This window comes from Ammospiza nelsoni, chromosome 4 (assembly GCF_027579445.1).
Source record: "Ammospiza nelsoni isolate bAmmNel1 chromosome 4, bAmmNel1.pri, whole genome shotgun sequence".
Classification (NCBI taxonomy): domain Eukaryota; kingdom Metazoa; phylum Chordata; class Aves; order Passeriformes; family Passerellidae; genus Ammospiza; species Ammospiza nelsoni.
This window is the reverse complement of record NC_080636.1, coordinates 26269371-26294456: the sequence shown is the minus strand read 5'-3', so window position 1 is coordinate 26294456 and position 25086 is coordinate 26269371. Positions and strand designations below refer to the sequence as shown.

At 41.1% G+C, this 25086-nt stretch overlaps 2 protein-coding genes across 3 annotated transcripts in view; both read left to right on the top strand.

Moving 5' to 3' along the window:
- NFXL1 (nuclear transcription factor, X-box binding like 1) overlaps positions 1-3289 on the top strand; it is a 44880-nt gene extending 41591 nt beyond the window's left edge. Inside the window, exon 22 of the mRNA XM_059470723.1 lies at positions 80-3289. Coding sequence (XP_059326706.1) covers positions 80-253 — 174 coding nt within the window. The 3' untranslated portion in view covers positions 254-3289. The remainder of the gene's footprint in view (positions 1-79) is intronic.
- Positions 3290-6602: 3313 nt separating this feature from the next.
- The window catches only part of CORIN (corin, serine peptidase), a 118355-nt gene continuing 99871 nt past the window's right edge, over positions 6603-25086 (top strand). For both annotated transcript variants that reach the window (XM_059470028.1, XM_059470027.1), the window contains exons 1-2: positions 6603-6799; positions 23127-23271. In XM_059470028.1, coding sequence (XP_059326011.1) covers positions 6725-6799; positions 23127-23271 — 220 coding nt within the window. In that variant the 5' untranslated portion in view covers positions 6603-6724. The remainder of the gene's footprint in view (positions 6800-23126; positions 23272-25086) is intronic.

The window sequence follows — 25086 nt, the reverse complement described above, 5'->3', positions numbered from 1 at the left end:
AATGTTATTTAAAACCTTCATATTTCCTTGTTTTTAATTCTGATACAAATGTCAACTACCTGTGGTTCTCTTTATCTAGGCTGAACTGGAAGCTTTTGAAAACAGATTAAAAGGGCGAAGAAAGAATAAGAGAAGAAAGGATGAGGTAGAAGTTGAACAATCATCATGGCAAAAGTACAAGAACTTCATTATGCTGCCAGTGTTCGGAGTTGCTGTTGTGATGGTTGCATGGCTCATGGTCTACAATGACTGAAAACAACTCAATATTTCATATACCTCAGTTGGATTTTAGGTAGCTGTTATTCCTACATTAGTCTGTGTGTAACGGAACTTAATAAGCATAGATTATGTATGTATACTCTTCGCAAAGAAAAATGTAGAGGAGAGAAGAAATGTCACCTTTTGTGTTACTACATTCACAGCACAAAACTGAAGTCGGACACCAAAAGTAATAGTAGATTCTAGTCTACACTGAAATGCTGACAGTTTGACTGGGATTTGTTAACATCTCTTCTATTATTCTGTTATTTTTCCTTGTCTCCATTTCATAATATTAAGAATAGCTTAGTATAAAATGGTTTATTGAATATATGTTTCCTGTAAAATCAGCTTAGTTGTTTATTGAAGGTTAGTGTTCTTATGCTCATCTTTGTTGTATCACACAATAATTCTATGCTTCACACCAGTTTTAATTATGGCACCTAACAGGGGACCTTGGGTCACTTAGGCTTGCATATTCTGGGGCCTTGTTCAGAGCTTTGTTAGATAAAGGAAATGTGAACTATCTTTCAATTCAGCTGTATCACAAACAAAACAGTGCCCCCCCCCCCCTTACAAACGGTGGGGCTTGCTTTTCTGTTGTTTCACCCTACCCCTTCCCACCCTTGTTTCCTCAAAATTGAACTAACTGAAAAGTTCCTTTAGTGGACAGATGCATATGCTGAACAGGGATGTCAAGAAGTTTCAGGGTACAAGGCTGCATTCTCACTGTTGCCCCAACTGCCAGCAGCAGAAAAACACTCTGAAATTAAACCTAAGAGTATCAATTGACTATTCGTGTGGATAAATGTCAGAGTTGGATATTTGCACAGGTGTGCAAAAATGTAATTGGACAGTGTAACAAGAGAGTAATGTGATGTTCTGAAGCCATCTGATGCTTGGTAGTCACATTTAAACCTTCTAGCTAAACTTCCAAATGTTTAAATGTTTTCTTACTGACACTTGTGAATACCTTGCTTTAGGTTATCAGTATTGGTGGGTAGAACTGGAAGGCTTTTATCTGGCTTCAGGATTATCAGAGAGGCTATGTAGTCTCAGCTGAGAGACTGCAAGTTCAGTTCAGGAATGGGGAAATCAGAAAACTGAATTTTTAAACCTCTGCTAGAAACTTTTTGCTGATACTTGAGCATTGCAGGTTACTGCACAGTGATTACAACTCCTGCAAAAAATGGGGTGCATGACCAACAGGTATCAGTATTATGCCCTTGTAATTCTGGCATATAATTTAATAACAAATCCTGCAAAAGCAGTGGGACCATATGTATGAGTAAGCAGAAAATGTTGCAGTTTGCTTGAAAGCTCTTCTGGTTGATTTTGACTTACTTGTGAAGGGACCCAGTATTAATTTGAACAGATATCGAATTGTAATTCTGATTCAGCAGCAAGAAAATAAAATAGAAAAGCTGCAAAAAGGCAGAAGCTTTTGATTATATAGATTAAGAAAACAGATGAAATTAGTTTCTTTTCAGTTTTTCACAGAAGTTTGGTCAATGAGGAGAAAGGTGGGGAAAATTTGGCAATATTTAGCATGAATTGATGCTGTTCTATAGTACTTTGGTTGTAAATTAAATTTTAGAGATGCATATTACTTATGTGTCAGACCATTAGTATTTAAAGTTGTAGAATTAATTGAAATTACACTGTGCAAAATGGCATCTCCATTGAATTTCTTATTTTTCTAGTATAAAAGGTAAACATTGTTTCATATTGTTGCTTTAACTTTTTTGTATCATATTAATGCCTGGAAGATAATTTCAGATATGTTTAACAAGAGTGAGGTGATGCTATTCTATTGTGACTGCATATGTCAGTAACTCTTCTGTCACTAAGGAAAAAGGAGAGGCATTTTTGTTCAGATGAAGTAAAATGTGATGGTTTATCCAAAAGTACAAAAAGATACCTTTCTGGCTGAAACATGGAAATCAACATGAATGAGAACTTTGTGGAAACAGCTTTTATCTTGCATGACTGTCACTAATTTTTTTTTATTTACTGCTAGCTTTAAAATAATTACAATGGAAAGTTTATCCTTGCTTGTACAGCAAAGAGAAGAAACCTCTCTCTAGCGAGTTATACTAATTAACTGCACTTATTAGATGTTTGAAGAAGTTCTTAGTATTCTTTTCTGCATATTTGTGGGAAATACTGGAGAGGAAGAGGCTTCTCATTGATCATCTCCATTAAAGATTGCCACGAATTTTTACTATACAAATTCATTCTGTTCATACAAAGGTGTGTGAGTGGGCGTATTCCCTTTCTTAAAGGATTTGTATCTCTTCTGAACCTTGCATATGCAAGGCATACCTATTTTTGAAATTTTATTCAAAATAGTTCTGTATATCTTATCCAACCATCTGAGTCATTTGCACTCTGTTGGTCTGCCTGCTGAACCAGATATTTATTTCTTGGCATAAAAAAGTGTGGGGGTTCAAGCAATCTGCAGTTTAATAAATTACTAGGTTTTTGTTCATTTCTTTAAAATATTTTTACAGTTAATATTTTGCCTTTCTTTGGTTGGAGCTCTGTGTTGTCAACAACCTTTGAAGTAAAAGATACAGATAAAATCACCTTTTATTCAATATTAATGAAAGATGGCAATTTTAGAAAAGAAATTTTGAGCTAAAGGTAGGGTTTGGTAGCAATTTATATGTAATGTGCTGTTACATAATGTAATGAGCAAATATTTTTAATGTTAACAGCTTACAAAAAAAATGCATATTGATCAGTATACATTAAAACAAATTATGTAATCTGACCTGCTGTTGAAGGGAAATTACAGTGATAGAAGCCTGATGATGACTTAACATGAAGAATATTTAGGTATGTGTAAAATGAAAAATATTGTGGCTTTTCCTGATTCTGGATGCATTGCGATGAAAATGTATCCTTCCATTGAGCCAAGGTTCTTACAACTGTTCAGTATGTTTGGGATTGGAAACTCCTAGGGCAAGTTTTTTCCCTGTAACAGTATCAATCTATTGTGTGTGTTAATTTAATGTAAAAACCAAGTCGGACAATAAATATATCAAAAACAACTTGAAAATTTGTTTGTTCTCAAGGACTGGTGTAGTGAAGCAGCAACTTCCCAGGTAAGGATGACTGACACACTGCAGCCCAAGATTTAGGTATGCTTTCTGCCCCCTTCTCTGGTAGTGATGATTCTTCCTTCTCAGACGAATGCTGGAACTATGTAATTGTGTTCCTTCATGTTACTGCTCTGACATAATTGTGAAAATGGGTTGAGGAAGTCGATTAAGGTGAAAAAAATGGGAATGGACTTGGTAGATTTTTTTTTGGCTTCACAGGGAGAAATATAGATGATTTATTAGACATTTGTGCTGACATTAACTACTAGAGAAAGAAATGTTACTAAGCAGAAAGCACCAAAATTTGTTCATAAATGCATTTATGTTTGATTGTGGCTTTAAAGCAGTGAACTCTGAGTTTGTCATCTCAGTAGTAGTTCAGGCTCCAAAACATATCTGCCCTGTGCCAGCTTTCTCTGGGTGATGAGCTTGTGTGTTGTGAGGTTAGAGCACAGAGATGCTTGGTCTGAAGGGTGTTCCAGTGCCAGGCAGTGAAAGCTTGATGTGTGTGCTTTAGGTTGGAGCATTCTTGTTTGGACACACACAAACAGGCTCATGTGTGGCCCTGTTCTCATTTTCATTTAGATTTGATATCCCTCTTCTGCTTGGGTTGCATACTGTTACCAGTTGTTATCTATGAGCATTTCAATTGCTCCCTTCCTTCATGATTATATTTGTATTCCTGTCTGCTTTTATTCAAGTAAATTAGTCAGTTGCTTTAGAGAATTAGAAAATTAAGAACCTGTAGTGTCTTGAATTTCCTAGGAAAAGAAATGCAAGGTAAAAATTAAGGAAAAAAAATCAAATTAAGTCAAATTAATTATAAGATAATGAGATACACTTCTTTCCACTAAGATGGTTAGATGTTAATGAATTATTTGAACACGGCATTATGATGTCTACATGCTGTGCTACCAGAAAACAATTCTGTGGTATGGATAGTGTATGAATATGACTTGTGATACATCAAACTCAGCTGTAAGGTAGGCTAAACAGCAGCTGTGTAGAAATAAGTCATGCTTTGAGGGAACTGTGGCTTCATTCAACCAAGCATTATATATGCTGTATGTTGCTCATGCAGTGATTTCCATAAAATCACCAACAAAACCAGAACTCAGGCTTTCTTTGTATGCTGCTGAATCTTGCGAAACTCCAGTTTCAGTGGCACTCCTGTTGGAGGAAATAGTTTGAGATTAGGAGTCAAGACTGACTTGGGGTTTGGAATTCACAGTTCTCCAGCTGAAGCCATCCTCAGCCAAGGCCAAGCTGGCTTTGCAGTCTGAGTCATGTACTGCACCTCTTAGATACCCATTGTCATTTACTGTTATTAGAATTTTTGACTGGGCTACCTAATCTCTGTAATGAATCACAAATTATGGTTTGATTCCTGTATTACAGCACAAAATATTTATTTTGCATAAATAATTTCTCTCTTTCCATGCTTTTCCTATTTTTGGTGCAATTGTTTTAAAACCACCACTGTTTTCCTGCAGATGCTGGAGGTTGTTTTGGAGAGATGTTTGGTTGGTTAGGTAAAAGGTGCAGCACTGAGTTACCATGAGCAGAAGCCTCTAAGTATGTTGGCACTGCAGAAGCACAGAGAACGCTGTCTGCACCATAACGTTTGCACGCAAGGTAACAGGGCCTGAATCTGAAGGTATGGAAATACAGGTATGGAAAAGAAACTGGAAAAAATGCTAAGCATCTTGTTTATTATTTAAGCATAAACATATATAACACAATGTGTTTATATTTACAAATGTAAACGCTGTGATGAGGGGTATCACCCTCACTGATTGTCAAGAGTGCCGACAGGGCTAGAGTCCATGTTCATAGGTGGTGGTTCACATTTTCTTGGGAGTTTTCTGATTTACAGTTAGAATGATAGCATTTCAGAAGTACTAAATCATACACAGGAAAAACTGGAAGCCTTTCTGGTTTACAGATGTCATCTCAGAACCCAGCAGTAGTCCCTGCACTTTTGGAAGGGTCCTGAACTGTTTCTATTCTGGTAGTACACACTTCCGCCCATTTTGTACTCATTGTTTTGTCCTGTTGACTTTATCATTCTTGGATAGTATTGGTGAGCTCTGTTGTGTGTACAGATCGGGGCTTCAGTCAGACTTGACATCTTTGAATGCAAACACAGGGCAAGGGAACAAATAGATCAAATGCAGGTCTTAAAAGCTGGTATCTCATGGGGGTAGGACATTTGCCCTGTCATTTGCAGCTTCAGGCGGCACTTGGCTCTTGGCCTGAGAATTTTGCTTCAATAGATATGCAACAGCCAGCACATCCCTCCAGCTCCGGATCATTGGGGCCGGTCAGGACCAGGACCGGCGTCGGGACAAGGGGTAACGCCGTCGAGTCGCCGCTGTTCTCCCGCGCAGCGCTTCCTCGCAGGGGAGGAACGGGGCACGGCAGGCTTGTCGCCAGGGGGCTGGGGCCGGAGCTTTCCTGCGGGGAACGAGCTGGGGAAACGAGTCTTTGGCGCCGGGAGGTTCCTCCTGCTGGAGCTCTTTCCCCTCCGCTTCTGCGGTGCCAGCGCCTCTTTCAGCTCTCTTTGGAGCGTTAGAAGCCGGGCTGCGACAGGCCAGCCGCTGTGCTACAGAGGGAAGCGTTGCAGTCCCTGCAGGCGCCAAACTCTCCGTCCCTGGGCTGAAAGGAAAGCCTTTGCCGGAGCGTAACGTAAAATAAAGCGCAGGGAAGTCCATCCGCGGATGAATGAAGGGATACGGGAGTCTGGCCCACGCTTGCCAACCTCCGCTCTGAACTCTGCGCCTCGACTCGGTGGGCCAAGAGCGCCCGCAGGTCCGTGCGCTGGGCTGGCTTCGGATCGCTTCAGCCGCAAGTGCGCGTCCGGGCGACCCGGGGGCCAGGGCGCGGCGGAGCCCCGGCGAGCCAAGGTAAAGGGGTGCGAGGGGCGAGCCCCGCGGGTTCTTGCCCCCTACACCATCTCTGACTCAGGCTTGTCTTGCCACCTGAAGCCCTTCGCCGCGTGACGAGGCGTCCCTTAACCGGATGGGGGGATGGGGAGGGGCGCAAAGGCTGTGCCCACTCCATCCTCCCTCTCTGGGGGATGGCTTTAGGGCGAAATTAGCAAGTGGGCTGTCTCTCAGCCTGTCCCCAAGGGCTAGAGCCTTGTGTGCGAAAGGGGTGGGGATGTGGCTCTTTCTCGCGGAGGTTTATTATTATTGGGTGGAGGAGCGGGGAGGGGGAGTCTGCAGAGCAGACAAAATGCGAAGCCCTCCTGGCAAGTGTGTCTGTGCAGGAGGCGGGTGGACGCGGTTCGTCAGAGACCGAGGTAGAGAACGGTGAGGGGGCTGCCAAAGTGGAGAGGGGTCAGCAGCAGCCAGAGCATGCTCTCCACGCAACAGTTCCCTGCCCTGCCTGCGGAGGAGGAGCGCTACCGGCAGGTCCTCTCCGCCAGCCGGGTAAGGCGAACCTCGGGGCGCTCCCCTCCTCGCGGGGGGCCGCCTGGGGAGCGCGGGCCGGGGGTCTGGGAGGGCGGCTGGCTCCGCTGCTCGGTGACCCCCGGGCTGCGGGCGGGGGCGGCGCGCTCAGGGGACAGCTCCGGCCGCAGCCGGCCCAGTGGCAATTCCCGTGCTCGGCGCACAGCCTGCGCTGCCGCCGCGGGGCTGAGCGGTACGGTGCTCGGGCAGGCGGAGGAGGAGTCCTCGCCGAGCTGTTGTAGCGAGAACGGACCCGTGGCTCAAAGGCAGAAACGGGGCCGTGTCCCCCGGAGGGGCGGCCTAGAGGACGGCTGGGGACAAGTGACCTGCCCCGATGGGGCCGTCCCGGAGCGCTCCTGTGTCTAAACTTGCGGGGACGCGCCGGGGACGGCCGCTTTCAGAGGCGGCAGGTGAGCCGCAGCGAAGAAGAGCTCGTTGTCGGCGTCTCAGGGAGAGCCGAGCGGCGCCCTCGACCCGCCAAGTGCGGAAGATCAGCGGGGCTGCTGTGCCTGGTAAATGCTCTGCCGCTGGAAGGAGCGCAGAGTTGTTCGAATCCGACAACAGGTCCGGCCAGGATTTGCAGGAGCAAAGTTTATGCTTAACCTCTGTCAGGGCTGTCATGGCATTTCTGTCGGGGGCTGGGCTCCCGGGGAACCGGTGCACCGTGACTCCGGCGCGGTAGTTGCCCCCCGGCATCAGCGGGATTTATCCTTGCGTCGGTGCACCTTGCGGTCAGGCGGAGGCACCCCGAGCCCCCTCCCACGGCTCTCCGGCGGGATGGTACCGCTGGCCGTTAGGAGGTGATCCTTACAGGGTCACAGAGGGAGCCCTTAATCATTCCAGAGAGAGCCAGCCTGTGTGCTTGCAAGTGTCCGGAGGCGATAGCGCAGGTGTGGTGTGGGCAGTCTCGCAGCACACACCTGTGGGGAGGGATGAGGGAGTCTGCCGCCGTTATGGGAGAGGCTGCATAAGAGAAGGCGAGAGGGAACCTGCAGGAGGTGGCTGCTGCGCTAGTGCGAGCTTGCAGGGTGGGTCCCCTGAGCCTGTCCTTCCCTCCGCTGGCCGGGGCGCAGGTGTCTCCCCGGTGTCCCCGGCGCGGGTGCGCTGTCCGAGCGGCAGGCACGGTGGGGACCGCAGCTCTACAAGCGGGGAGCCCACGGCGAGCGAGCGGCAGCGTCCGCAGGGAGAGACCGGCTGCCCTCGCCCTCCGCCGCCGGGAGGGCCGCGCCGGAGTGCTGAGCCTGATGCGTGGCACTTGCGGAGAGGGCGACGGAGCTGCTCGCGCTGTCACACCGATCGTACGCGACCGAAATGCAGCAGGGGGTTTCACAAGTTTATAAACACGGCAGTATACTTCAGTAGTATCATTGCTGCACTTGATTTAAAATGCAGAGTCCTTGGATGCATTTCATGGGAGGCAGTTAATTAATTAACTTAATTTACTGGCAGTCTGGTTGCGATTATGAAACTCTGAAGTGAAATCAAATATCTAGAGCTTTTAATGCATTCACAGGATCTCTTGGGAAGTTTTGGCTTTCAGCAGTAAGAGTGTAATAGTAGATTTTTCCATATGGGTACGTACACCCTTCCTGTGTTCCGAAATGAGAGATCAGTCAGCAGACTAAATTCTATTGATTGTTTTTGTAATGGATGCTCTAGCTGGAGATCTCTGTTATAAGCTTCTTGGGTGCTGTGGCACATGAATGAATGAATGTTTCACTGAGATAGTCCAAACAGCGAAGTTGTAATACAAGAAATTAGAGAACTACTCTGCCTGTGTCCCTATAAATGCTGGTGGTATCCCCAGAGGACCTTGGACATCTAGGTTCTGTGGGAAGATGGGGATTCCTCCAGCTGAACAAAGGAATTCCTAAACAGTGTTTAAACCTCTTTTAGAACTGAAATGCTCATGACTTTTTTTCCCTCCTCCAGAGGCCATTTATGAAATACCCAAACAGGCAGGTCTTGCTGCCTGTGGAGAAGCTTGGCCCTCCAACCCCATATGTAATCCTCACTCAGCATGCATTTTTAAGGAAGCCACCAGCACTCATCCTCCTGAGAAGGCTCTCCTGGTGGTGAGCCATGCAGTACATACAGCATGCTTTCCCATGTTAGAGGAGCTTGCTTGTGCTTTTAGTGTCTCATGAAGCCATCAGGACAAAATACTGTTTTTCCTGGGTCTTTTGGAGCTGGAACTATAAAATACTGAGGAAACATTCACTTCCTTTCCGTACGTCTTAGCTGGCACTCAACTGTGTGCAAATAACTGGAATGTCCAGCGAATTAAAAGTATTGTAGGTAGATGGTTGAAAATGTGTCATGATTTGAGGTGTTCTATAAAATGTGCACAGGACGATTTCATATATCTCTGTTATTGTTTGGCTGTTAATTATGTATTAGATGATGTCTGCAGATACAAGTCAAAGCCAGGACTGTTAACAGTGCCAGTAATTATTTTAAAATGTGGGTTTACTTGAATGTAGGAGTTGCCTTTTTAAAAATTTTTCTTTTCCTGCTAAGCTGATATACATGTTTAGGTCTTAGCACTCAGCTCCCTTGAGGAACATTACTGTCCTGGCATTGTATTAAGCCCATGTATTGCCAGACACATAATTTCTTGTCATTAGTCGCACAGCCAGACAAGGAATGTGTGCAGAGGCTGAGGTGGATAAGCACCTAGACAGAAATCTCATTTGTCAGAAGGAGAATGGTCCTTTCAATTGAAGGTGAAACAGGCAAGGGAATTTTGGGATTGTTGTATCTGGTGAAGAAATCCAGCAGCTCCGACTCAACTGCTCTAACCAACAAATGGTGAACTGTAAACAAACCCTTTGTTTACAAGCAGGAAGACAACACTTCAGTGTGGCTAAGTGGATGTTTGAGCTCTGTCAATCTTTGCCATGCTGAGGCCCAGCAGATTCAGTGCATCCCAGTTCTGGAGACACAATATAAGCACTACTGGTACTTCCTTAGGAAGTGGGAGCTGTGGATTTGACTCCACCTGGACTGGGAGGCCCTGGGTAGCAGGTCATGTGCTTTCAGGCTGAACAGGTCATGCTGTCAGGCAGTTACATACACTGGCACTATCTCCTAGTGGGGTCAGGTTTTAAAAGGTGGTGGTTATAGCTACATTGTGTGGGAAGAGTCCTGTCAGCGTGTCAGGCATCCTTAGCAAGTGCTTACAAGGCCAGATGAATGTCTTGTTTCTGAATGTCAGCCAGGGTTTGGCAGGGGCGGATGTCAGGCCACTTGCAGCAGGGCAGTTTTAGACTTGCACATGCAACTAAGGCCCTTTCAAATGTGGCTGCCAGACGCCTCCTGATAGTTAAATGCCTTCAGGATGAAGCAGCTAAGTAAGCAGCAGGGCTTGAGGGGGGCAGTGTGATTACAGTTTGAAATACTGATGCTTGTAATCTGTCCTAGTTTCTTTCCCTACTGAAAAGAAATGGACCTCATAAGTGGCAAGCTGGATACACACTGTTCTCCAGTGCCAGGAGAGAAGGCTAGGTGATAACCTGCTATGAAGTGATGGATTGTCATAGTGGGAGAAAGAAAGCTTAAATCCTCTTTGCAAAAGTCTTCGCACTCATGAGGTGACTGAAGACAGTATCTAGATAGCTGCAGCCTGACTATTCTCATTGCCACTGAATTGTTAATTCTCTTGGTCCTCGGCAGTCAGTTGTTGCCTTGTGTACAGTTTCACTACAACTGTCCTGGGCCTCACTCCCGGAGCCCCCGCCCTCAGTTGCTGAGACTGCAGGGAGTGAGCCCTTGCTCCCCGAGAGGCTCAGGAGTTAAACTGGGGACAGAGAGGGAAGGAAGAGCGCCTGGGCCTTGTCCCTTTGGCTCTCGCGGCAGCAGCCCCCGTGTCCAGCGGGCTGTGCCCGTGTCCAGCGGGCTGTCCGCTCTCCCGGCCGCGGCGGCCTTGCCCGGCTGTGCTGAGGGGCGATGGAGGGGCTGCTCCTGGGCGCCTCTCGCAGTCGGCTGCCCCGCGGCAGAAGAATATGATGCCGATCGCATCCTTTCCCTCAGTCCCCCGCCCTCTATAAATAACTCTGGCTGAGCTGACCTGTCAGATTCCCCCGGCAGAGCGGATCCCCTGACCCGGGCCGCCTGCAGTGGAAAGTCTGAATGCAAAACATACCGTAGTAAAAATAGAGCTGCCGGGGAGCCCCGCCGAAAGGTCCCGGCGGCTCTCGGGCCGCACCGGGCCCGGCTCCCGCTGTCCCCTGGGCGCTCCCGTCAGCACTGAGAGCTCCCCCGCTCCTAAGTCTGTGTACGCTTTAATGCCCCTGTGGTGAATGCTTTTGTCGCTGTCAGATGGAAGCATAATTCATTTTTGCTGTGGAACAGATAGTTCTGAGTAGCATTTTTAATTTCAGCTTGCATTTCTAACCAGCAAAGATGAAAGAAATACAAAAAATGGTTAATTTTCTAAATGTAAAAATAATGAGATGACTGTCAAGCAAGAGATTCTCATTTCAAAAAGAGGTGAGAATGTTGCTACCTCTGAAGTCTAAATTAGATTACACCCTGTGCCTACCTTGTGCATACCGCTGCTCCCCTGAAGGGATAGATGCTCCTTGGGTATGGTTTCTAGACATTACAATTTAAAGCAGTGCTTGTAAATAAATTGTGCATATATTATTTCTGGTTGTTTTACCTGCGAAACTTGAATATCTGGGGGTTAAAGCCAGCAACAGACAGCAGAAAATGCTGTCTGATGCTGCTGGTTCATCCATGTCACAGTTGTTGGCCCTCAGTGCCCTTCAGGGCACAGCCGACTCCAGGGGTGGTGGTGGCCTGGCCCTGGCCCACAGCCAAGATTTTAAAGATTTTTTTAAAGATTTTACTTCCATCCCACATGTCCACTTGCTCTATCCCTACCCCGTCCTGTGGGATGGGGAAGAAAACAGAAAGAATGAGAAAGCTCATAGGTCAAGATGAAGGCTGGGAGATCCCTTTGTGGTCACCATCATGGATAAAACAGACTTGAGTGGAGTAAATTAGTTTATTACTGGTTAATACATACTGACTGACTCAGATATTGTGAAACAAGAAGAAAAAATGAAGCAAGCATTAAAACACCTCAGGAAAACACCTCTCACTGCCCAGACCTCTCAGCTTCCCTTCAGACTCCTTCCCCCTTGTTATTGCCACAGTTGGCACTCAGTCCCTTCAGTGAGGCCATGAACAGTGCAGGGAAGGACTGTGGTTCTCTTCTACTCCTTCATTCTTGCTCATCCTCTGCTCTGGTGTGAATCCTCTGTGGGCTGCAGTCCTTTAGGGAGTATTTGCTCTACCATGGAGCATGTACTTCTCTGACCTTGGTGTTTGCTCTGCTGTATCTCACTCTTTTCCTGCTTTTCTGCCTGTGTGGCGCGTGTGCCCTTAAATACTTTTTCACAGAGGCGCCACCAGCTTGGTTGATGGGCTCAGCTGTGTCCTGTGGTGTGGCTCCAGGTGGAACTGGGCATATCTGGCACACAGCAGCTCCTGCTCTCTTCTCAAGGAGGCCAAACTTGCAGTCCCCCCACTGCCAACAGCTTGCCACCTACATGGATGTCCATGTAATTGGGACACAAGTGGTGGCCAGGGTACTGCCCAGAGTAGCAGTGTTGCCTCTGTGGTTTTCTGCTTCCCTGTCCCTCTTCCCCTATCCCTAAATCATGAAGGAGTGAAAATAATCCAGCCATCGTTCCATTCCTTTTCATCATTTCTGTCATTAGAATGGAACCTTTGCATCATTGGCTTGTTTGGATGCCACACAGTTTACAGTTCTCTGGTATTTTTGAGTTGTTTCTAGCATAAGGAACTTTTTTAGCACGTTGACTTGTAGAAACTGAATAGATACTGACAGAGCTGCTTTTGAATGGTGAAGTTTGTGCTGTGATGGTTCAGGTGCTGCCCCTGGGGGACAGCTCCTGTAAGTCTGTAGGAAAAAAGACTGTCACGTTGCATCACTGCAGGTGCTCCTGTAAACTATTGCTCTTCCAGAATTTCAAGGCCAACTTTTTCTTGGAAAAGAAATGTTTTATATGTTGAACATTTAATTGATCTTCACCTAGTTCTTTAAGGGAAAGGGAGTGAAGGTAGAGTTTCCTTTTTTAGGACTGCATCAGATTTCATCTACTCCAATTCATGTGTTGTAGTTCAGGGAGAATCCAGTATTCAGTGTATGGTGCTCTTGCTTTGGGACTGGTTGATGGTTGTCAAAGTCTGTCTTTCCCTTCTTCCCTTCCTAAAACATATAACACTCAGTTCTGCCACTTACAGAACCTGGTGTTTTAAAACTAATGTGCTAGAATCTTTCAGAACTGATTTGTTTGATGCCAGAGAGAGATTTCACTTGGCAATGATTTAGCAGTAGTAGCAACTGCCCAGAGCAATTCCTATTACTGTTCATCGCCTCAAAAGAACTCCTAGTTTCAAAATAGCCTATACTGTCACTCTAATATTATTGAAAATTTCTTGATAACATCAAAGATTCAGGAAGCATTTCCTAAGGAAAGAGACTCTCATTTTCTCCCTGTTTTGCCTCTGAGTGAAGCAGTGAGAAATTGCTTATGTGCTCCTTGCATTGTTCCTCTCACTAATGGTTTCAGAAAGCACCCAGGTCTTTGTCTTGGAAATAAAACCTCTGGTAGGTAGCATTGAGAAGTTTCCCATCCGACATCTCTGAGTCCTGCAGCTCTGCATGGATGTAATAGTCTCGCAGATAGCTGTAATACACAATCATGTTTTCTCCTGACTTCTGTGGGACAGTGGAGCAACATGGACATGTTTTACATTGCTGCCGCTTTTGCTATCAAATTTTTTTACTGGGTGGATTATTTTGCCTGTGGTAAAGCTGTCCTGAAACCAGTGGCACCTGGAGATTATTGAAGCAGCACAGCCTATGTTTCTCAGACTTTTCCCAGTCGTCTGCATTTTCACATCTCGCGGAAGAAACACAGCTGAGCCCACCTTGCCTTAACAACCTTTCCTTTTTTGCCATGAGTGACAGGTGTTGCTGAGAGATACTTTATTGTTTGAAAAAGCTAGTTCTGTGCATCTGCAAATATTGCCTAAATGGATAATTTATCTGAAAGAATATTGGGAACTGTAGAGTAAGTAGCTCTCTTTCTTCTTCTTTTTTTTTCTTACATTGCCTTTCGATGTGCAGCAACTACATATCAGAATTATGTAGTAAATGCCTTTTCATAAGCTTGGTTTTGCCCCTGCTTAGCCATTTTAAGGGTGTTAGCTTAAATAATTTGAAGTGCATGTTGACAAGCCTGGAAAGGAAGTCTGAAATGATGATTGAATGTGTTTAGAAGTTGTTAACAAATCCTTTTCCCTATAAAGTGAGAGATATGGAATAGTGTTGATGGTGTGAGATGGTTTGGATTGTTTGAGGCTCCAGATGGTTTTCATTTGCTTTTTCTTTATCATAGATGGGATTATTCTATGACTCTTGGAGTTTTCCAAAGAAAATGTGAATGGAAGGAAATCTGGCATCTGTTCTATGGATGACAAAATGAATATTTCTAGCCATAAATACAGTAGAATTTTTATTTTTTGATGAAATAATTAGATTGTTATTGTCTCAGTGACTTAGATGGATGTTTTTATCCCACAAATCTTTGCGTGATCTATAAAGCTTAATTATTATATCAAAGTCCTAGTCAAATACATACACCAATGTAAGTGCCTTGTTAACCCATTTGATCTTTTCTGTATTGGCTCATTTCTTTTGTAAGTTCAGCAATATTAAATAGGTTTAATCTCTAGTCACCTCTCCAGTTATTTCTGTCTCAGTGTCCTGGTAGTTTCAAAAAATATTCTTCCTTTTCTTTATTTTCTTTTACTGAAGCAAAATGTTCAAAGATGACATGTTTCTGAACAAAGTGGTACCCTACTGAAAAATGAGTGAGTCACCTCTAAATTTTTTAGGTAGTAGGTTATCGACCTTTGTGACATCTCATAACCCCATTTTCATCTTTTGGAGAAGGTCAAATAAAAATCCAGCTATGCTGTACAGATAAGTCTTTGCTTTGACACTAAATCAAATCCTTTCCTTTGATTTATATTCTGTTGGCCTTATCTTTGGTCCAAGGGTTAGTATCTTTTTAAATCATAATTCAGAAAAAAATTGGTTAAGTTACCATTATACATTCAAATTCTAAATTTTAATTTCTTCTAGGTAGATGTTTATAGTTGAAGAATAATTATGCATTTTTAATGAAAAATTGATTAAAAATGCATGAAAGATAAAGAGACAAATGCTTTTAAAAAGATTCCTGCAATTTTTTAGCTTGCATTGTTATTTTCCATCTAGTTGATGTAATTGAAAGCTTCTGATTTCAAATGGGCTTAGCAATTACATAATCAGCAGTAGGCATTGCACAGAGGATTAAACCCTACTGATGAGGCATTAACAGGAAAAAAAGATATGTCCAATTATGAGCTCGTAACTACTTTGTTTGGGGTGGGGCTTCTGGTGGCATTTCTACATAAGCAGTGGGTGACTGATACACTGAATGTGAGCCGCAGGACAGGCAGGATTTCCTTTTGGCCTTTCTAGTTTTCCAGGCTTGAAAGATTATTTTAAGAGGAAGTTTTCAACTAACAGTATCCCTCCACCCCCTCAAAATGTTTTTGTTTTTTTTCCAATTTTTTTTTATTGTCAGAAAGTAGGCCACTAAGATTTTTCTGTGGGTTTTTTTTTTTTTATGGTTTTCAAATTTGCCTTTCTTATGCTAATGGCTCTTCTGCAGACATCTGCTCATTGAATTCCCAGCTAGGCAGGAACCTGAAGAGGGTACTGTGTTACTTACTCCCTGCTTGCTGGGTTGTGATTGTCAGCAGAGTGTAGCCAGAGGCTTGCCATAGCTGTTCAGCGTGCTTAGCTCAATGCAATGAACATCTGGGTAGTCAGGAAAGCATTAGAATAGTCTCTCTGTGTGTTCAGAAAAACAGCACGGCGCTGTGGAAACTTCCATGAGTAATTTTTGCAAGCCGTAGCAACTTAAAGAAAACTAAGAACCCCTAGAGCATGAATTCTGCATTAGCTAAAGAGTACTTTCCCCAGAACAATTTCCCACTGCTTGTGCAAGTGGGCTGAATGGATGTTCGTGTTCTGGCACTGAGAAGTATCAGATGATTCTAACCATAGTCTAATCCTTAAAATTACTGCCTTTCATACACACTTCAGTTTTTAAAAAATCTTTGCTATCTTCCATATGTTTACTGAACCTTGCTCATTTTATGAGGAATGGCAGCATCACACATCATTGCCACCAGCTGTGAGTAGTAAAGAAGAGAGAACTTAGAAATGTAGTAAGTTTGCCATCAGCTGTACTGTTTCCTAATCTGAACATTCTTGAGAATTCAACAAAGTTCCATTGTAAATGTGGGAAGTATCCCCACAGTAGTTTTAACTTTACATCAGTGAAATGATAAATAATTGTAAATATGTACAATATATAACGAAGTGTGTAAACAATTAGCATTTATGCCAAAACAAAATCATTATTAAGCAGCCCTTCTTTTTAAAAATGAAGGGATCACAACATAAGAGTGATACTACTGTTCTCTAGTAATGATAAATATACTTTTTTCCCTGTTTTCTAATTCAAGTTTTGAAGACAGATTTGTACTGACTGTATATGTTGGCTAATGGTGTGTCTAGTTCTTATTTACAATGAGATGGAGAACAGTTATTGATATCACACATGGAATCCATGGAAATCCTTTCTTTTCCACTTCCATCTTTTGCATGAGATGTTAAGCATAGATTACCTGTAATGGAGAATCAAGGTGAAGAGTTTGCTTGTCAGTAGCTTTCTGATGTCTAAATAAAATATTTTTAGGGAGACCAATTATTAAATTATTTATGTTTATTTTGATATCAAATAGATGTTTTTCAAAGTGCCTTTACAGTCCACTACATTGCCAGGATAGAACAGAGTATTCTTTACCTGAAGAACTAGATGAAATGAGAATAAGCTCAGAACTCCAAGCTTTCATGTTAATGCTTCAAGCAAAAGAATCTGGCCTCTAGCACCAACCAAATACTTATTTTGGAAAAATATGCCCAGCTTTATATGACATCTCCCTTAGTGGGATACTCTGTATTTTGGATTGATTAATTTCATGGAAGAGAAGGGAGGTCTGATCGTCAAAATGAACTTCAAATGGATTATGTGAGCAATTCGTATTTTGTCTGAGCATATGCAATTCCCTGGGAGGAGTTACAAGATTACAGTAAACTTGAACTATCAGGAAAATAGTGCATTTTATTGGCAAATAACTTTGTGATGATAACATACTTTCCATGTTTGCTGATTTGCTGTATGAAAAGGGTTGTTTGTTTGGGGTTTTTTTCCTGCCTTGTGTATGAAAAGGTGTTTGGTTGTTTTTTTTTCTACTTTACTGCATGAGAAGTTTTTTCCCCCTCTAAATGGCACTATTTCCTTTTAGAATAATTGTGACACTACTGTTCTTCAATTTGTGTACACTAGAATTTGGGTACTGCTTGTAAATGCAGACAAAAGCTGCTTAGTTTCTCGTGCTGCCTATACATTTATTTGTCAGCGTCCGTTTCAGTTTGCCTCTCTAATTCCTCTAACACTGAAAATGAAATATTCTGCAAATTTTTGCCTGTATGTCTTTTTAGTATGTGACTTTGTACCTCTGGGAGATTGATCTTACACTTTCTACTTGTTACAATGACTATTGAAGTATGATGTTATATTTTTTTGACAATAAAGTAGTCGAATGGAGGTGCATTGCTGCCTCCTAGTATTCATGTAAACAGGACAGAACTGATAAAAAATGTAGGCCATTTTCAGCTTCTGTTACTCATTACCAGGCCTTCGAGTATTATGAGTTGATCAGAAAAGGCTGTAAGAATGAGTATGGTTAAATTGATATATATATATGTGGTGTTTTGTGCTTAAACATTGATACTTCACATGCTCAATTTTTGCTCTGTAACCATAACAGATGGGAACCATCTTCCTCTAATGGCAAAGGAAAAGCTGTAATGGCTGGTAGGGTCATGTCAGTTCAGTATCTAGAGATTTAAGACCAGCATCATAAAAGCAGATGAAATCACAAGACCTGACAACTGAGTCCTGCTTCAACATTAGAAGAGGAACAGTATCAAGGATATGGAAAGAGCTGCAGATAGTCATGTAATCTTACATAATTATTGCTTGGCTGGTTAGCAGATTCCTCAATGGCATTATGAGGACTTCTGAGGACAGTGGCATTATGAGGTGACCTGTTCACTGCCCTGTGACATTCTTTCTGGATTTCATGGTAGTACTTCTTTCCATTTCTCTCCATTACAAACACTAAATAATGCTTTGGTGTATGGCTTGCTCAAGATGTACCAATGCTTCTGATCTAGGAGGTGTCTTCTACATTTCTGTGTAGGGCGCTATCATGCACAGAAGATACTGACAGTAGGCAATTACGTCTAATGATACTTCTTTATTGGGAGAACATCTGTTAGTTCTGTGGTGACAACAGCAGGAGATATTTTTGTCGAGAGTGCTTATACCATGATTCAGGCTGTTTTATAGACTAGTAACTTAGATACTTTTAGTATCTAAAAGGAAAATTGCATGCTGCCATTGGCTTTTCACCCATAAATCTTAATGTAATCTGTCATTTCTCTGCTTTAATATGACAGGCATGCTATTGAAATGACAGCCATGAGATCAGATTCTTTCCACGTCTTGCAGAAAATAAGCTGTGAATTTTGGTCCAATGAATTCTTAGTCTTTTTGCAGTCAAATGGGACTACACACTCTTTTTCATCTTACTTTTTTCTTCCCTCTGTGGTTCCAGAGAATAAACTGAGTAGTCTGATCCAGCAGTCCTAGACAACCTAGAATTTTAAAATTTAAAATTTTAAAATTTAAAATTTAAAAATACACACTGAAATTAGCTCAGAATTTATTTTTAGTCTATTTCCTTTATTGCAGTCATTACTGAAAGAATGACACTCAGGTTAGCAGTGGTTAATGTAATTTTGTTAGGGACAAAGACTCTTAGCTGTCAAAAGAAATTATCAGATGTTGTCAGGTATCCTCTCTTCTGACTATATTCTTGTTAAACACAAAGCATGTTTGTATTAAAAGCAAATTACTTGTTGCCTTAAAAAACAAACACAGATATTTCCTAACTGTAGTGCACACAGTATCTAATTCTGAAAAATATTTCTTAGATTGAGTTTTCTAATAGCAGTTGTTGGAAGAGAACTTGCACCTGTTCTTCAAGTATTGAGAATATGTTTTAGTCCAGTGCTATATATATTTTTGGCTAAATCTATTTCATTTTGAAATCTTTAGCATTTACAGTTGATTTATTTCAGTGGGCCCTCAAGGATCCTGCTTTTAAGTCTTCTTGTCCTTTCCTTGGAAAGGGAGATATATAAGTATCTACCAGGTACCTCAGACTTACAGAATGAGTCAGAGAAACTGTTAACTACACAGAGAGTTGAGGGAGACAGGTTTCTTCTCTCAGCCACTAACCTAGAAGCTTGAAGTGAGCCAAGGAATAAGCATTTTGCACCCCTGTTTCCTTCCACAGGCCCATTTTTATCTGACAATTCCATTATTTATGTCTTTAGTCTATTATTTGTTCCTCCATTCCATTATTTATAAGAACTGAGAGAGCAGCACGTCTGCAGTTTATGCAGATGCCATTGTCATACTAGAGCACTTCAAGCTGGTGCATGTATTCTTTATGCATTGCAATATTTGGTGGCAAGAGACAAAGAAATACTGTCAGGGAATATACAAACAGTAAGTGTTCTTGTCATTCATGTTTATCTATAGGACACTTTATTAAATTCTCATTGTTGGTATAGGAAAGAGCAAAACTATTTCTAGTTTTAATTCATATTCATCAGAGAAATTGACAGAAAAAAAACTAATGTAGATGTTCAAGTGATGAAAAATGGTAATAGTGGGAAACTGGAAAAAATAATTTATGCTTGCATAGTCACTGATGATGATTTAAACAGGTGTATTGTTTTTCCTGAGGTCTTTTCCTGTAGATGGGAAAAATACAACATACTGTTTAGTTGCCTATAAATATTTACTTTGCAGTTCTACAGAACACGCAATTCATGGTGCTTAAAGAAGCATGTCTTTAACAATACAGCATTCTTTTCTTGAGCAGACATTGAAAGTAAATTTGGATACAACAGCCCATTTTAAAATCTGTGGCACTGAGTTGTCAATAGAAAGATTGAGATTTATTGCTTTGAGGAGCAGACAAGAAAGAAAATGTTTGATGTTCTCATTTAGTCTTGAAAATTTATGTAAAGTAAGTAGTATTTACAACACTAGTAGACTTTAGAAAACGTTTCTCACATAAACACAGGATCACTGTTTCAATTGGCACACATTTAATGTTTCTGCTAAGTTGACGCTAAGGTTTATATATGACAATGGTGGTAACTGCTCTCAGTTAAACACTTGTGCTTGAGATTATTAAGAACTCATGTGCCTCCAAAATAATCAATGTCATCCCCTCTTAACAAAAGGAGTCAAAAAGTGATGATGGATACTATTTCTGAATGTTTTTTCAAATATTTGAGAACAAAAATTTTGTTCTTTCTTGCTAAGTTTTTACTCCTAAGACAAACTATTTGTGGAGTCACAGGTCAGAATTTACTTTGTATTACACTGGGTAGAGTTGGACATTTCTGCTTGGGACTTGCAAGAAGTGCATCTTGGTTGGGAGTAATTTCTTTAGGAAACTGAGCTGGATCTAAAGTTTGTTTGTCTTGGAGAAACTAAGAATCAGCTCCTGAGTGCCTTGATCACTGAGCTGTGTAGTGATGGTCCTGCTCCTTGTCTGGCCCAGAAGAACCAGGTTCTTTTTTATAGAATATCATAATTTCAAGGCATGGCGTGCTGTGATTCAAGAGGAGTCTGTGTTCGTGTGGTTGTGATAGTCTGCTCAGTTGTAGATCTCATTTTTTAACTGCTTCAGGCAAAGTAGGTATTGAACTCAATTGCCCCCTTTCCTGTGGGCGCACTGCATCTACTGCATCGTTGTCTGTGCTTTCAGAAGTAATTATGGCAGAGTTTTGGGACATCTGAGTTCCTAGCAGAGTTGTGTTATTCCTCTGTTACCTGTGCTCAGAACTCGCAAGGGGGCCTAATAAAGGCTGTAGGAACTCAGACTGTGGAATTCAGGGAAGCCTGCTATGAGTACAGCAGCTAAAGCTGCTAGATTCCAGCATTACCAGAAGCAAAATGTCAGGCAGACACTGAAGACTTTAACAGGACAAGGTAGACAAGTGTGGACTACAGGAAGTCAAGCAGGTATTGTCTGAATGTTACAGGATTGAAGTTCGTAATATTCACCTAAATCCTTAACTTTATCTGTGACTGAATGTTTTAGATGTCACTTGTGGACAAGGGCATTAATTAAGCTGAGATATCCTGAAATCTTGGTTTGAAACATTTACTACTTCTGAATAAGCTGCTGATTAAGAGAAAATATTTCTGACAACCAATTAACTCTCTGCAGTATTGATTATATTTTTTGTGTTGTGGAAGATGAGGATCAGATTACAGACCTTGTCATCTCACTCAGACTGTTTCAACAGACACTCTTTGTTCTCATCCTGAGCTAACTGTTTCAGATTTTCAGATAAATTCAACATCTTTAAGTTTACCATCCTGCTTAGATAAATCTAGTAGTAGGACTGTGTTGAGACTGAATCACTGGAATAGACTATCAAGGGAGATGCTACTAGTATGTCACACCATATCAATACCATATGCATTTTCAGTGTTAATGTCTTTACTTTGAACAGTGGAAGTAGGAAAAGAAGTCAGATGGGACAGACACTGCACTGGATGAGTGTTGAAGTGGTCAGATGATGTGATGCTTAGCAGTGTCAGAAAAGACACATACAACTTCACAAATGCAGTTTTCCTGGCTTCTACTGTCTGTCAAGGGTCTTGCAGTGTCTAGTAACCAGGGGTTTCAGGAATAGTTGGTAATTCTATTATCAGTAAGGAAAATTACCTTCCAAATATTCTTGTGCCATGCTGGAACAGGAGATATTGTAGAATGATAGAAGATAATTCTGCAAATCCTACTTATGCCTGAGGTCTTCTCATTCAGTGCAGTAAATGGGACTGAGGTTATGGAGTGGTACAAATCCGGTGTCTTTGCAGCAATTCCTTAAGAAATAAGGAATTGGTTTGTGCCAGTCAGTCTGATGATCTGCTCTTTACAGAAAAGCACGTTCAGCAGAGCCAGCCAAAGGGATAACCCACAGAGACTGGCATTTACAAGAACTAATATTATTTAGGTTGTAGACTTCAATCTCTTGAGGTCCTTCAGGGAGAGGCTGTCAGGGTAATGGATGCCTTTACTCTTGTGTCCTGACACAACCACCTTTGATGTGATTGATCTTCCTGACAAAGAGGATAAACAATTAGTCATCCTTTGGGAAGACGCTGTCTGTAATGAATAAACTTACCATCTAGTTTCACGTTATCACAGGGAAGATTTTATTTTTTGGTCAATTTCAAACAAAGGGGCATTGACTTTGTAAGGGTTTCAATCTTGCTATTAAATATTAATTTGGAATTTTGTTTTTGTTTCTGTTTAAAACCAATGACGTTTCTCCAGTATATGTGATCATAGTATTAATGGAGTTAGGTATAAAAAATATAAAATGCATATTTAGGCTTTTACAGGGGCTTGAATTTTTGTACAGCTCAGTTGAATTCAGAAAATTGTTTTTCTCTATTCTTTTGTATTCCACTCATAGGACAGAAAATGTGATTTGCATTATATAAAGTACTTAAAAAATCAGACATCATTACTGTGCAAATAACTCTTCTATTGTCACATAAAGGTTATAATAGTATGTTGATTCTTTAATAAAAGAAACAAGAACACAGAGCTCTTGAATAATTAGTAATGGATTGTTTTAAATGATAAAATAATCTGTATTTAGCCTTATTCCTTAAGTTTATTATGTTTTGCATTTTTTTCAAATGAAATGGCTATCCAACATCCAGTTCATTAGAAATGTTTAGAAATTTCAATGAAGCTATAGGTCTGTGGATATTGAGTAAAATTTAATAAATGATATGGATTGTGCTAGACTGTCCAGCAGGAAGAAAATTTACATTCAGCCTGTCCTTAAGAATCTATTAGCCATATACAGCATACATTTAAATCATGTAGCTGTGTAGTAGGGAGGGAGGACTGCTATTGAAAACATAGGAATTACTGATGGTCCCCAGCATGATGAAACTGCATTTTTGTTTTTCAGGTCTTAGGAACAGATGAGGATAGTATGGGGGATGGCTGCTCTCAGAAACTGGCTTCTGCCAAGTTCCTTCGACTTTTGCTCCTGATACTGATTCCATGCATTTGTGCTCTGATCCTTTTGCTGGTGATCCTGCTTACCTTTGTAGGTGAGTGCTTTTTTAATTAAGGAGACACTTTTTAATTTAAAGATACTAAAACTAAGACCACATTCTCAAGTGCTAATATAACTGTAGACATTAGACACCTATCTAAAAAGCAAATCTACTTAGTGACTGTTGCAGAGAAATAAATCTGCTATTTACATTCATATCCTTGAAACATATTTAAAGTATTGATGAGGAAACCTTTTCTGGTTTTCTCAAGGTAGATTTTTGAGGAACATATTATCTTGAACATGTAGATAGTGTTCAGCAGCCATTTTACCAGTAAAAAAGATACTTTTGTTATCATTTTAGATCACTGTCAGTGAAATGGAATATATATCCGTTTGTCACACATTCATCTGCAAACCTGGTTCTTATTTTCAGGTGAAATTTAATTTATAAAGCCACAAATTTTTCTGAACAGCATACAAAATATTACTGTTTAAATAAGGAAAATTTTGTTCATTTCTTCTACATACAAAATAGGTATCAATGCAGAACCCCAAATATGTTTTGTGGTAACTGTTTCAAGGTATTCATAGACTTCATAATGGCTTAGTCTGTTAAGTAATTTTGTGCATATGTCTTTCATAATTAAAAAGTGCTAATTTATTAGCATAATTTTTTTAAAAAGTCTTCCCTTTGTTACTTTTAGAAAAGCTGACATATCATTAAATTGCTTCAAGTACAAAATGAAAAGGACAATGAAACTAGGTTAAAGCATTATTTTTTCAGGAAAAAAGAAGTTTAAAAATTTGCTTTCAGTGCTGAGTGTTTTTGGGGTTTTTTTAATTTTTCTTTTTATTAATGAGAACATTTTTGAATTGAGCTTCCTTAGGTACTTCAGAAGCACATCTGAAATAAGTGGGATATTGTTTCCAGTATCCAGACATACAGATATAAATCTATTTTCCTGTTTTGAACACTCCAATTTCAATTAACATCAAACAGTCAAACAACAAGCCTGGGAAGAAAGTAAAGATGTTTCAAAAGTACTGTCAAAATCAGAGCAACTTAAATCTGTTTTCTCCATTCAGTCTGTAAAGGATATGCAAACGATGTTGTAGGCCTGTTCTTTTCATTTAGTTTAAGTTCAGGAAGTAAGAAAACCCCCAAAGCTAGTGAATGTTATGATTGACAGCTAAGTCTTGGGTTGTATTTCTGAACCAAGAACTGTCTAAAATGGATTAAGATCAAGTAAGTCTTGCAATTAGGAAATAGGAAGCCATTAAATTTGTTTTCCTTATGTTTAGCATTCCATTTGTATCTTTCATATCCTCTGCCCTAGATTTTCATTCTTTGGTGAGAAACCAGATAAAAAGGCAGGTGTATTTATATTAGTTATACTCAATCTCTTTCTCAGGCATGGATTGACCTGTGATTAAAATATATGAAATCCTCTGGGAAATGGGGCCAGTTCGGATTCTCCTTATGTAGCAAAAATCGTGACCGTCTCCTCTTAAGTCAACGTCACTACTGTAGGGTAAAGAATAAGGCTTGGTGTTATAACCCAAGTCTAAAACCTGCAAAGGTCCCTTCGGAAGCAGCTTTTGAATTAACATTTTATAATTTACTATTCTTCTCAGCAGCTTTCATTTTCTATGCATTGACATCCTAGAAGCAAATATATTTGATGACCAGAATTAGATGAACTAATGGTGTGGGGATTTAAAGTGTGTGTAATAGAATATAGTCTGTTACAGTAACTAATAATACTTATTATTGACCTGAAATAAATATTACTTCATATTTATTTCAGGTCAATAATAACTGAATTCTAATACTGGTATGAAGTCTTACTGTGTAAGAAATAAGTTG